At 56.6% G+C, this 12,726-nt stretch overlaps 3 protein-coding genes across 3 annotated transcripts; 2 read left to right on the plus strand and 1 right to left on the minus strand.

Moving 5' to 3' along the window:
- Window positions 1-1,460: 1,460 nt before the first annotated feature.
- MFIFM68171_03909 (C2H2-type domain-containing protein) lies at window positions 1,461-4,226 on the plus strand (the record flags this gene model as incomplete). The annotated part of the gene is made up of 4 exons (XM_071059329.1): window positions 1,461-2,902; window positions 2,969-3,252; window positions 3,340-3,504; window positions 3,559-4,226. The coding sequence occupies 4 exons, from the start codon at window positions 1,461-1,463 to the stop codon at window positions 4,224-4,226; spliced, it is 2,559 nt and encodes an 852-aa protein (XP_070915430.1).
- Window positions 4,227-5,117: 891 nt separating this feature from the next.
- Window positions 5,118-6,420, plus strand: MFIFM68171_03910 (F-box domain-containing protein; the record flags this gene model as incomplete). Its single annotated transcript, XM_071059330.1, has 2 exons — window positions 5,118-6,175; window positions 6,240-6,420. The coding sequence occupies 2 exons, from the start codon at window positions 5,118-5,120 to the stop codon at window positions 6,418-6,420; spliced, it is 1,239 nt and encodes a 412-aa protein (XP_070915431.1).
- Window positions 6,421-7,186: 766 nt separating this feature from the next.
- MFIFM68171_03911 (5-methyltetrahydropteroyltriglutamate-homocysteine methyltransferase) lies at window positions 7,187-8,522 on the minus strand (the record flags this gene model as incomplete). Its single annotated transcript, XM_071059331.1, has 2 exons — window positions 7,187-7,755; window positions 7,883-8,522. 2 exons carry the CDS (start codon window positions 8,520-8,522, stop codon window positions 7,187-7,189), a joined length of 1,209 nt encoding a protein of 402 aa, XP_070915432.1.
- Between the last annotated feature and the right edge of the window lie 4,204 nt (window positions 8,523-12,726).

The following is a 12,726-nucleotide window of genomic DNA, read 5'->3' on the forward strand; positions in this document are numbered from 1 at the left end:
GGGGAAATGCTCACCATGGCAAGGCTGCCTGCTCAAGGCGGCGTCGGCCCGCCGCTGGAGAAATGGGGCAAAGGAAGAGGTCGCGGCGGCAATTGATGTGGTCACCGTGAACAATGACGTTCCGAGGATGAGTATTTATCAGCAGGGCGAGTCGGCAGACCAGTGTCAAGGTGCCTTATCTGCTGCCACCGGCGACGCACCGGCGTGCGAGCCATCGCAGACGAGACGCCGCATTGTGGTCCCGCCGCTGGACCGCTGGACCGGCCAGAGAGGCCTAAAAAGCCGGAAGCTCTTTGCAAAACAATCGAAAATCATGGTACTGGCATGTTTGGCGTCTTCCGGACGTTAGCGTTGAGAGAGAAGTAGCTCTTCGATGCCGCTCTGCTGGTTGATTTTTGCGACTTCGCTCGAGCCGTGATGTCGTTTCCTGCGAGCCCCACATGTTGAGACGTGGCGCTGCAGGTTCCCCCCCCCCCCCGGGCGCGGTGCCACGGCACCAGAGGCTAGTTGTGGCTTAGCAGTGGAGGTGACTTGGAGAACATGAAATTCGCATTTTCGAGCCCGAGGACTGTCAGGGTCGAGACACCCCAACCACCAGGTGAAGCGGCGTTGAGAATGTCGGCAATGAGAATTATAGGGCCAATAACAAACCACAGCCGATTGAGTATCCTTGTTGGAAAGACGCCATAGATTGTTTATTGATTATGCATCGCCGCCGCAGCTGGAGGTGAGTTCATGCCGCTGTTGTTGGTGCCGAAGCTTTCCTAAGGTAGGTAATCCCACCCTCCCTTTGCTGAAACATGGTGGTGCCTGGTGACATCCCTGATCCTACCTACCACAGCAGAGAGAATAGATCAAGGCGGCAAGGTGAAGTCTCATGTTCTTACCCGCCAATCTGGGAGGAAGAAAACAACATTGCACCGCCAACAAGTAACGGACGGCTACCCGACGCCAGAGACGCGGTGGTCAGAATGATACCGTGGAGGAACTTGCGGCTCGAGAGTTCCAATCCGAACCAATCGTGCGCCATCCATTCCTCCCACCTCGTCGGAGCTGACATAGCCACCCAAGGTTGCAAGGTCAAGCGCCGCCGCCTCCTCGCTGAGCAACCCTCACAGCCAATAGTGTGAAGCAATATTTGGCGCCCGGCCGCGACGCTGGACTCGAGGGCCTGGGCGGCAGCCCACCGGCCCCCTGCTGCTGATCGACCCGCAGCCTTGGGCTTTGAAGCAGGTCAACGGGCTCCGTCTCTGTACTTGTAAATAGAATGCAAATTCCCTGGACTCTGTCTCACTTAATCTGACTTGATGGCATGAGCGCTTCAGGTCCCCCATTGTGATTAAAGTACCTTACCTTAGCAACTAGCGCATCGGAGACGCCCACGGCTTAAACCACCACCCGTAGCCATTTTGGCCCCTGGAGAAGCAAGCGCAAGAACCCCGCCGCCTCGCTTCTCCCTCATGGAGCCTCATTCTCCGACGACGCCCGTGCCAACCGGGCAGCGCGCGTCGCCCGCCGTGCAAGACCGACAGGGCCGCGCTGAAGGCTCTACAGTGGAAGCGCCTCCAAAGACGCCGGCGCGGGCTGGATTCCACGGGCCCGAGCCTTCCGTTCGAAGGGACAAGGACATCGCCGGAAACCGGCCGCTTGAGAGACGGGATACCACCGACAGCTGGGCCTCTGAATTTCATCAGCGACGTACGGGTACGGGCTGGTCATCCTTCAGCACCGTGTCCGCCCTGTCCGCCGCGACGGACCCCACGGAACCCCCTAGCCCTGTCGCCGCCCAGTTCCAGGACGAACTGTTTGATCTGGAGGGGGAAAGCAACAACTCGCTCTCTCGCTCGGTGACGTTCCACGACTGCCCTGACCCGGATAAGCCTCGAGGGTCTCGCTACGGCTCATCGCCGGATAACGCATCTCCACGTCGACACCGGCGGGTAGAGGAGATGGCGGCGCGGAGAGGGAGTTTTGGGAGGTATGCGGGTCTGGGCGGCCCCGGCATGGGACAAGGGCTGCCTTTTCGGAGGGGGCCAAACCAATCGAGCACTCCACAATCCTGGCCTCCCGCCGGCGATAACGCGAAAGGGGCCAGCGGGTTTGTTCGGAGTAGTCACGAACCCGGCCCTGGCATCCGTGATCCGGCTACGAACGAGGATGAACAGCCGCAGGGAGAGCAGGTGGAGGGCTCAATGCCGGAGGGCAGCTCAAGGCCAGAGGACAGCTCAAGGCCGGAGGACAGCTCAAGGCCGGCGGACAGCTCAAGGCCGGCGGACAGCTCAAGGCCGGCGGACAGCGTACCCGAGCCCCGCAGCCCGGCGTCCGTCGAAACCCTGGACCCGTCGTCAAGCGAAAAGGAGTCGACGTCTTCCTACAAACCTGATGACGGCACAATCCACGATGTTTGCGGTAAGGTCCTCAAGCAGGCGTTCGGCGTCGAGTTTGACGACCTCGTCCTTGCCGGCGCCGCTTCGGCGGCCTACGAGTCTGTCAGCTGCTGCCTTGATGAGCTATCGCACATTGTCCTAAGCGGCCGTCCGGGCAATGCCGGCCTTCTAATCAGTGAATCGACGCGTGAAACTTCAGGTCCCAACTCGGTCCCGATTTGGCCCGCTGGTGGCGCCGCTGATTATTTTGGGGGCGGCAACGAGAACGGCGGGGACAATGGCAACGGGGGTGGCGCCCAGAAGCGGCCTAACGGTGGCAACGAGGGCGATGGTGCCGGGGACGGAGGCGCTGGCGGGGGGAAGCGGCAGAAGGTCTCGCCGACCGTTCAGGTGACACTGCAGTCGCAGACCTCGTATCTGAGCTGCCCGTTTCGGAAACGAAACCCCGTAAAGTTCAATGTTCGGGATTTCCAAAGCTGCGCGGTCCAGTCCTTCCCGGATATCCCTCAGCTCAAGTAAGTGACCCAGCTCGGCAGACCGAGCCTCCTGCTAGCCCGTGAGCGTGCAGCTAACCATCTCAGACGCCATGTCAAGAATTTCCACAAGCAAAAGACCGGATCTCTCTTCGCATGCCCCCGGTGCAAGCGGGATATGCAGACAAAGGAGGCCTATGACGACCACCTGGCTGTCGATAAGGATCAAATCTGCGCCGTCCGGAAAGGGCGAACCAGTGAAGACCCTGAAGACGGCATCAGCTCGCGGATAGAGGATGTCCTCAACGATCGAAAGGCAGACAGCAAGGTTGACTCGTGGGAAGGTCTGTGGAAGACCTTGTTCCCCGAGGACTCGCCGATTCCCGATTCAGGTATGCCACGCCCAGCCTAAGCACCCTCATCCACATGCAGGATTCTGCCCTCTTGGGAACGTACGGGCTGACGACGGGTGATGCCAGCCTTTGTGCCCCCGACCGAGCTCGACGAAGTGTACAACGAGTTCAAGTCCGAGTTCTGCCAGGGCCAGCTGCGGCAGCGGATTCAGGAGGGACTGAATGCATACAACAATGCCGAGAATTTGATGGCAGTCTTCCAGACGTACATCGACTTCGTTTTTGGCACGTGTAGGTCCAAGACGGCAGGGATGGTGGGGCGGCCCAGGCACACACGGACAACAGTATCACGAAGGACAAGCTTCCAGGCCTTGAAGCGGTCAACTCACCGGCATCCCGCCGTCGAGCACCAAAGCAAGGAGGCGGGCGACGCGCAGGGCAACAGGAGCCTTTCCTCATCGGTCGACCTTGGCAGCAGTTTTGACCCAGACACGGTGGCGGTACCACAACCCCGTGTGCCATATACACAGCCAGCAGCTAGCTACCCTGGCATTGGCGTCGGCGTCAGCCTCGATGAGATGATGACAGCTCTCGTTCCCAGCAGCCCGGGGGGGATGTCCGGCAAGAATGCGGTCACGGTTCCGGCGCAGGTACATATCCCCAGCGGGTTCTCTGGCCAAGGCCAGCTCGTACCTCAGCGTCGGTTGCTGTCGCCGGATTCCGGGGTCGATCTCCATGCCGCTTTCGCGGCCCAGCGAAGCGCGCCGGCCGGCTTTCCCGGCAACCCCAACGTCTTTTCGGGCAACCACCCATTCGGATCGCAGAATGGATACCAGAACCTAGGTTTTGGCCAGCGTGTACCCGACCCTTGTTTCCCGACAATGCGGCAGCGGCATGCTGTGCAGGGACAGGTATCTAGGGCTGCGGATGCCACCATGGATGCATCAATCCCCTTCTTTCATGAATCCTCGATGGACAACGCTGAATTTGAGGGTTTCCCCCCGCAACGGTGAAAGACGGCGACATTTTTTAGACAAAAAAGACAAAGGGAAGCGGGAATTGTAAGAACAGGGCAGCTCTGTATGTATTGCGTCCGTGTCTTTGTGCAGTTCGTTTTTGGCGTGCGTACCACACGGTTCATGGGGAATTCTTGCAGCTTGGTTCTCAGGCGGGGTCCGGGCGTTGTGATTAGGTACCCCAACCCCAAGACCAGTTCCGTGAACAGCCTGGCAAGGTGTGATTGGACACGCATCAGCGGTGGCGCCGAAGGGGATGCCGCCGTCTGCGGGAGTTTTGTTGAATGACCCCAAAGGTCCGGCAGTACGGTAATTACCTGATTTCACTAGTATATTTACCGTGTCGTCATATCACGCTCAATGTTGCTGAAGTAAAGGTTTGAGATCGACCCATGATTTTACACCCCTCGGATCACTCAGCCACGGGTTTTGGGTCTCAACCGATACGTCCCCGCGAAACATTGGTAAGAGTTTACGGCCACGGTGTGATTCCTCTGCCTAAGCGACGAGCACGCAGGCGGCAGACGGCAGGTTGGCAGGCGGGCAGGCGGGCAGGCGTGCAGGAGGTACTGTATCATCCCACGGCTGGACTGCCCCGCAGACCTAGGGCGGGCGCAGAGGTTGCGGCGGGAGCCTGCATCAGCCGCCAAGTTGCGACCAGGCAAACCTAACTTAACAACAACACGCGCACAAACACACTTTCTCTCTCTCACTCTCACAAGGCTCCCGGACTACACAGTACAATCGCATGTGCAGGTCTTTTTTCCCAGTTCCAACAGCTGGGAGTTCGGTACTATCCGCCAAACTTTTCTCGCGGAATCCCCTAGTGTCGCTGGACCTTGGAACCGGGAGCCGGGAGCAGAAGCCGGAATTGGAACAGTCTTAGCAATGGTGCCCGTCCGGGTGGTGGAGCCCGTACCAGACCCCAACATTCCGCCTCCCGTGCCAGCGCCGCCCGAGCCAACATACCAGAGCGGCAGTTTCGTTCACGGCCTTATTGGCCTCTCCTCTGGCGGCTTCTCCGAGACGGTTCGGCACTCGATCTCGTCGCTGACTAGCCATCATGACCGCAGGTCGCGCCGGGAGCCCAAGGACAAGGACAGCTGTGTGGCGGACCCAGACCCAGCAGCCAAGAGAGAAGATGCTTCTCCGCTTCGGGACATGGACTGGCAGCGGCGACGTCCGCGCCATCTCCTGGCGTTGCCGCCCGAGCTCCTCCTCATGATCTTGCAACGACTCAACTTTGCCGACATTGTGCGCCTGCGTGAGACCTGCAAGCAGCTCCGCGCGCTGGCGAGTCCGCAGCAGATCCGCACCTTGATGGGCGCAAAGCAGCTCCACTTGCAGCTCCTGGGCCACTGCAAGAGCTGCCTCCTCCACGACCCCTACCGCTCACGGCTGCTCCAGTCGACCATGGCCGATCCGGGATACCCCTTGGCGAGCCGCTGTCTCGACTGTGCCCTCGAGGCCCGCGACCCTCGGATCCGCGTGGGCAAGAAGATCAACCTCGCAAATTTCGACACGGTTTGGGTGTGTCGCTGGTGTGGTCGCCCCATCACCGAGGGCGCCGCCTTTGGCGCCGAGCAGTTCCATCGCCTGTGCTACAAGCGCTACAACGACGCCTTGTTTGGCTATTTCCTGCTCGGTTGGCTGCAGCTGAGCCTGGGAGTGGTCGCGCCCGCTCTGGCCTGGCGCTATTTCCGGCATGCCGTCTTGGTCTTTGCTCCGACCGTGACTACTTTCCTCCTGCTGTGGCTCTGCCTTGGCTTTCTAGCCTTCAGGGGAAACAGGCGGAGGACCTACCATTGGACGCTGGCCATTGAACTGGCCATCCTGGGCCTCTGGATCCCCCCTGTGTACTACATTACCATCGAAATCGCCAGCGCTGGAGACGGCCCTGTCCCAATGAGCACCCAGGCGGCTTTAGCCATGTTTGCTCTCAACATGTAAGCTTGTATCTGCCTTTCCCGCCTGCTCAGTCAAGACGTGTTGACATGTGTCCGTCCGCAGGCTGTTCCGTCTTTTCAATGTCCTCGGAAACCTTGTCATCCTGTTTTCCGTCGACACGTCCGAGAGGTACCGAACGGGTGCCCCTCTGTGGAAGAAACCGTTGTACACGGCCGCCAGGGCCTGTGTCTTCTGGACCTACCCGCAGTCGCTTGAGCAAAAGCTCCCCCCTGATTATCTGTAGCTGATGTCCCGCTGGCGTGCGTCACATGGTTGATTTGGTAGACCACCGTCCCTCATCTTTACAGCGCTCTACTGTTGCAGCATGCAACTGGTCTAGCAATACTATTAGCGAGACAGTACGTGAGGGGACCAGAAGATGTAATCAGCTGTACGCGACTCGGAGAGACTTTCATCCACCGATAAAAGCCCCTTTGTGAGACTGATATTGCTTGAGAGCTACTGCTCAGGGCCTTGCCTCACGTTCTCTGCACATGTTTTCTGCATGATTTTGGTCTTGGATACATGCCTTCAGGGAGGCTTGATATACGCATTAGGCTGAAAGTTAAGGCGTAATTAGAAGCACATTGCGGGCGGAGTTTTAAGAGGGCTAGCTGTCTGCAAACGGTTATGGTGCCCTACACTCCTTGGAAGTAGTTGAAATGCATTGCAACGGTAATTCTGAAAAAAAGAGAAAATTTTTTTGGAACTTTATGAAAACTATTGATTTTGTAAAATCTTTTGTTCCCTTTCTTAGCTGGAAGTTGATATCCATTCACGCCAAATCCTGCCTACTCGTACGACATATCCAAGTACCTCACCGCTGTTGAAGATGCCGGAGAATATCAATCTCCTTTTTCCTATGATGCAATGTGCCGACGGGAACCCCCTAGAACCCTATAACACCTACACCCTAGACCTAGGACTCCCCACCCCGTAAGCGAACACACACTGTCTGCCCATCTACCAGGCTACCTGTGGGGCCTCAGATATTCCGCTAGAACACTCATTCATGGCTCGCCCCAGATCTCATCGGCGATTTGCCGGATGAGCGCCAACTTCTTCTTCTCATCCTCCTCGGTCAGCGGGTAGCCGGTCTCGTGGGTGCTGAAGCCGCACTGCGGGCTCAGCGAGATGCGCTTCAGGGCCTCTTCGCGCGTCTGGCCGCTGCCCTCGGCCACAAAGTCGGCCGCCTTGTATATCCGCTGCTTCACCTCCTCCTTGTCCTCCAGCTCGCGGACCTTGGTGCTGATGGCGCCGATGACCACGTTCCGGTCCTTGGGCAGGAACCGGAGCGGCTCGAACCCGCCGGCCCGCGCTGTGTCGTACTCGAGGTAGAAGGTGTTGACCTTGAGCTCGGTGAAGAGCTTCTGCGCGATGACGTCGTACGCCCCCTCGGAGAAGTGCCGGCCGCCGATGAAGTTGCCCCGGCAGAGGTGCACGCCCGTGTGGAAGTCGGCCGGCAGCTTGCTGATGCTGTCGTTGTACAGCCGGATGTACGCGTCCAGCAGGTCGTCCACCGTGCCGATGTTGTCGCTGTCCTCGGCCCACCCCTGGCGGAACTTGTCGGAGCAGAAATCTGGGAGGCAGTGGGGTAAGCGAAAACGTACGCGTACAAGTGCTCATGGTGGGGGGGAAGAGAGGGGAGGGGTGGGTAAATGATGTCCAAACGGGGCACGTAAGTAAGTAACTCCAGATGCACTTACATGCCAGCCCGGGGTCGTCGAATTGAACGTTGCGTAGCCCGTGCTTGTACAGCTGATCCAGCTCCTGCTGGTAGACCTTGGCCACATCCGCAAAGTACTCGGCATCGTTCGCGTATGCCTCTTTGGTGTAGGCGCGGCCCTGCTTGTACCTCATATGGAACCAGGCGGGTGTGATCATGGTAAGCTTGATCTTGTCCCAGTCCTTCTCCGGGACGAACTTTTGCACCAGCCGAAGTTCGTGGAGGTTTGACAAGGACTTCTCGGGGTTGTGCCGCAGCTTAGCACCGGCAATGACAGAGTCGCCCGGCATGACCTTGCGGTCCTTCTCGATCAAGCTCACAACGTCGGGGTGGTACAGCCGGAACATGGCCGCCTCGGCGTCCTGGAGCCGGGAGGTGCCGTCAAACTCGTCCCACATGAGGCCCCAGAAGCGGGTGCGATTGTACTCGCCGCTTGTGACCGCCTTGAAGCCTAGGTCCTGCTGCAGCTTGACCACGTGTCCGATGGCCTCTTCCTCCACGGCCGGCAGCCCCGCCTCCTCAGCGGTGAGGCCCTTCTCGCGGATGGCCTCACGCACATCTAGCAGCCGCTGGGGCCGTAGCAGGGAACCCATATGCTCAGCGCGGAACGGTGGCGCCATTGTGCCGGTTTACGGTTCGGGGATGAGGGAGAGATTCTGTGTGGTGAGAGCGTTATTCTCTTACTAGATGGCTCTCTGTTGGGGGGGTAGTACTTGAAAGCGGAGGAGCGCGAGGGGTTCGGGATGAGGGGCACGAGACCGAGGGAAGAGCCCGAGAGGATCTCGATGAACGGGAGCGGGGTTCTACTCCTCGATTCTTTCGCCGGTCGGGGGGCAAGCAGCCGCCCTTAGAAGCTACTAGTACCCACCAGCCATTCGCCGGGCTATGGTCTAGTTCGGTAATTCCAATTCAGCCAAACCGTGCCGCCTTCTCCAGAAGCCGTCTTAGCTGGCCTGCAGCCCCATGCAAAGAGGAGTACGGGCAGGGGTGGTGCTACGGAGTTCGTAGATTCGCTGGGACGGAGAGCAAAGCGCGAATTGGGAATTTGGGATCTGACCTTGTCGAGCGGGGCAGGTAGCTTGATCAGCCGGCCCAGAGTGGGAACCAGAAATCTCCCGCGCTGGAACCGGATCCCAATCGCGGGACCCAATGGAACCAGACTGCTCCCCCGGTGCAGCAGGTTGGGGTAGAGAGCTGCCGCCTCATATAAGATATGGAAGCCAATTTGGGGCGTCTGCATCAAGTAAGCCGCCAGCTTCCCACGCGTGTAATGACGAAAGAATTGGCCCGAGATGTGTTGAACCTACAAGCACAGCATCATGATTGTGGAGAGTAGCTTCGTTGGGTGCCAGGCCGATCTGCGGTTAGCCCGAGGCCGACGTAAATATTTCTCAAGGGGGCCAATGGGCTAGTAAGCCCTCATTGGAACGATCGAGAGGATAATGCTCGGTGTTAACGGCCTGAGGCAACTTGACGAGAAATGAAGCGAGTTCACCGGCTCTGGGTCATCAATGGAAATACCAAAGTTGCTTCGGATCCTGAACAAGGCATTAATTAAATTAGAAAAGGAACAAAGAGATGCAACATGCAACTGATGGGAATCCTGGGACCTGCTTACAACTCTTAGACGCGTTGATGCTGATCATTTTTCTCTGCCACTACCTCAATTATCGCTGCTCTCCTGCAATGATACCTATGGAAACGGTTCTCGGAAGAACCCATCTAGCCATGTCATGGGGGAGCGACAGGACGACCGAAAGCTAGTACTGCTGTAGACAGACCTTGACTCGTCAGTGCAAGTTGATTACACCAACCACGAGGTTATCCCTGAAGGTTCATGCTGTATGCCTAGATCATGCGCCACCCCAACGCCCAGATAACACTTACCACTCAGGGAAGGCGGTATTGGAGCAGAACGTAAGCTATAGCAGCATCGCTTGGAATGGTCGTCTTGGGAATTCCTTTCGCAGCAGGCTGGAGCATATGCTCCCTGGTTGGTAAAGCCGAGAAATCGGGCCTGATCCATGTCGCCGTCAAGGAGCAATGATACCTCCACCTTCGCGCCTCACATGGGATCCAAATCTGGACTCCGTATCGGCGGCCAGGTCCACGGGCGGGCCATTTGAGTCAGAAATCTATCATCGTGTTACTGCTTGCCCACGCAAAGTACAGAGGTCTAGCTAGCTAGTGTTGTGTCATGAGTAATGTCAAAGAACCCCCTTCCCCCCGCTATGTAGTATGACTTTACAATAACCGCACCAACAATGTGCGTGATGAAGATTATGCGGATGCACTACAAAATGTGGGTCCGTTCTTTTAGTTCAACTTTAGCCATGAGAAGCTTGCGGGGCTTGAGAGGAGGGTTGCAACGGGGACGACTGTTGAGGTCGGTGGTCGATTCATGGTTGTGTTGGGTGGGCGACTAGTACTGGGCATGGCGATGTCTGCTAGGTCCGATGCCAACATATTCCGCGGCTTGTGAGAAGCAATCTGGAACTTACACTGGTATGTATGTTGATTGTATTCCTTCTCTCGGCTTACCTTACATATCGTTGGTATAGAACAATCTTGAAAGGTGAATCCGAATTCCCGGTGTGCCCCGGAAGCTATAAGCTAGCATTTGTATCAAGTTTTCAACTGATTATTCTGTTGTTGGGTTGAGTCTCTCTAGACAAGATCTATCACCATTGTCCTTATCTTCGTCTCCCGTTTACATTGCGCTCGCTCGCGTCCACAAGTCCACACACCGCCACGGCATCCACACTAGTTATAACTCTTTTCTTCCGCCCAGCATCCCCAAGCATCTTCTTGACCTTTGGGGTCGGCGCAGGAAGTCTCTCCACCCCCGCTGTAACCGTCACGGGATAAGGGTAAAACGACTCCCTCGTGATAGTAGTAGGGTACGCTGTGGACGTTGTTGTCCCTGCCGAGACGCCGGTAAAGGTATACCGACAATACGCAACCGTGCTGTCCTCGATGCCGCATGTCTTAGCCAGCACAGCTGTAACCGTCGCAATAGCAGTTGCCAAGATGTTCACCATAACTGACGGGACTTCCGCCACCGTCCATGGCTTTGCGACATCCTCGTTGAACTCGGTATGGATTGGGAAAATGCAAGACGGGGCAGGCGTGTACAGGATCAGCGGGATCACAGGTTGTTGTCGGGAACCCGGGCATACTCAGCGCGTCAACTGGCATTGAACTAAAGAGGTTGTCGCCACGGCATCAACGTCTATGATGCTTGCCGTGAATTTATAGGGGCTTCATCATTATGCGCCGAGGAAGACGCTTACAGTGCTTTAAACAAGAGAGGAAAGTTCCGTGGTTAAGGACGGTGCCTGCCAACAACAGAATGGGCAAGATAGACCGCATTATGGATGTGCCTCTTTGATAGATGATCATGATGGGTGCGGTTTACAGTATGGGCTCAAGTGAGGCTATGTCTTTATATTGGCAGCAGAGGCAACGGACCTGACAGCTTTTGGGTATGGGGGCCAAGTCCGCCGGGAGTTGCATGCATTGTGACAACGCCGCGTTGAGGCACAGCGCAAAACAGGAAGCGGTGAAGCATTCTCAGTGTTGGTTTAGAAATGAAGAAAAGAGTAAGGCCCGTTGGTTGTTTTGACCCGATCCGTGTCAGAGTCGTGTTGTCAATTGACTGAACACCTGGTGTTGGAGAGGTGGGTGGTACTTAGGACAGTAATTAATTAGAGTTCATTTCTTTTTCCCTTCATGGCAATTGAGTCATCCTGGGGGCTTAACTTGACATGGGCCTTAATATATATCAACAGAACCAAAACTAGCGAAAGTTCGTGCCTGGTCGTGCACTTTTGTCTTGCTTCGCTCTTTGCCTCATGGTTGTCACTGTCTAGCCAGGGCCGGCGAAGGACTTTTAAGTCTGTTATACATGTAAATATCGCAGTTCCTAGCCGGAAAATAATATGGAAAATGCTAATCCGGGTATGTCATCTAGCTTTCCAACATGCCCCGTATGATCACTTTGTCGGATTTCGTACCACGACGAACCCCTCTGCGCCATTTAAAAGCCAGGCATCTCCAACTAAAACAATACTGCTCCCTACCTCCCGGTTCCTAACCAACATTTGATTCTCGGGATAGAAATACAAGAACTCATGCATGGCACACGTGCTCAACGGCTTGTCTCCCACAAACGCAAAGTCATGCACATCCAGAAGTTTCACGAACAAGATATTGGCCGAAAGATCAGATATGAACCTTCCCAGACACGCCCACCCCCGCCCCCCCAGGTGAGAATATCTGTGTCGATGCTGCTGAGTGGCCGAGCCCTGTGCTCCTCAATTCGATCATCTTCATGGAACCGGAGCCCGCGATACTAGCGCAGATCCGAGAACATGACTGGATCCATGGCCCACTGCGCGCCTGACACATCTCGGCAGGGGTTAAGGGACGAAAACTACTGGGGGACGAAACGTGGGGAAGAAAGGGAGGTTACACGATCACAAAAACACAACACACGGGGGTTGGGACCTCGCGGGTAACAGTATCTTGGCATTCATTGGCATTTCTTGCCATCGTTCTGTCAACGTTCTGCTGTTGTTTTTCTTTCCTTTCTTAAGGCACTTTACACTTTATTTTCTTTTGCCGCAGCCTAGAGGCTACAACACAAGCCTGAAATCGGAGTTGCCAGCGTCGTCGAAGAAGTCTCCAAAGCAAAAGAACGTCAGAATGGTAATTTGGATGGGCAGAAGTCAGCGCAGTAGACATCTGCAAACCACTGCAGAGGGAGGCAGTGGGAGGGCAGCGGGCAGGCAGGGCTACGCTGCCGAAAGATCACCAAGGACT

Source organism: Madurella fahalii, assembly GCF_045866475.1.
Source record: "Madurella fahalii IFM 68171 DNA, scaffold_2, whole genome shotgun sequence".
NCBI classification, from domain to species: Eukaryota; Fungi; Ascomycota; class Sordariomycetes; order Sordariales; genus Madurella; species Madurella fahalii.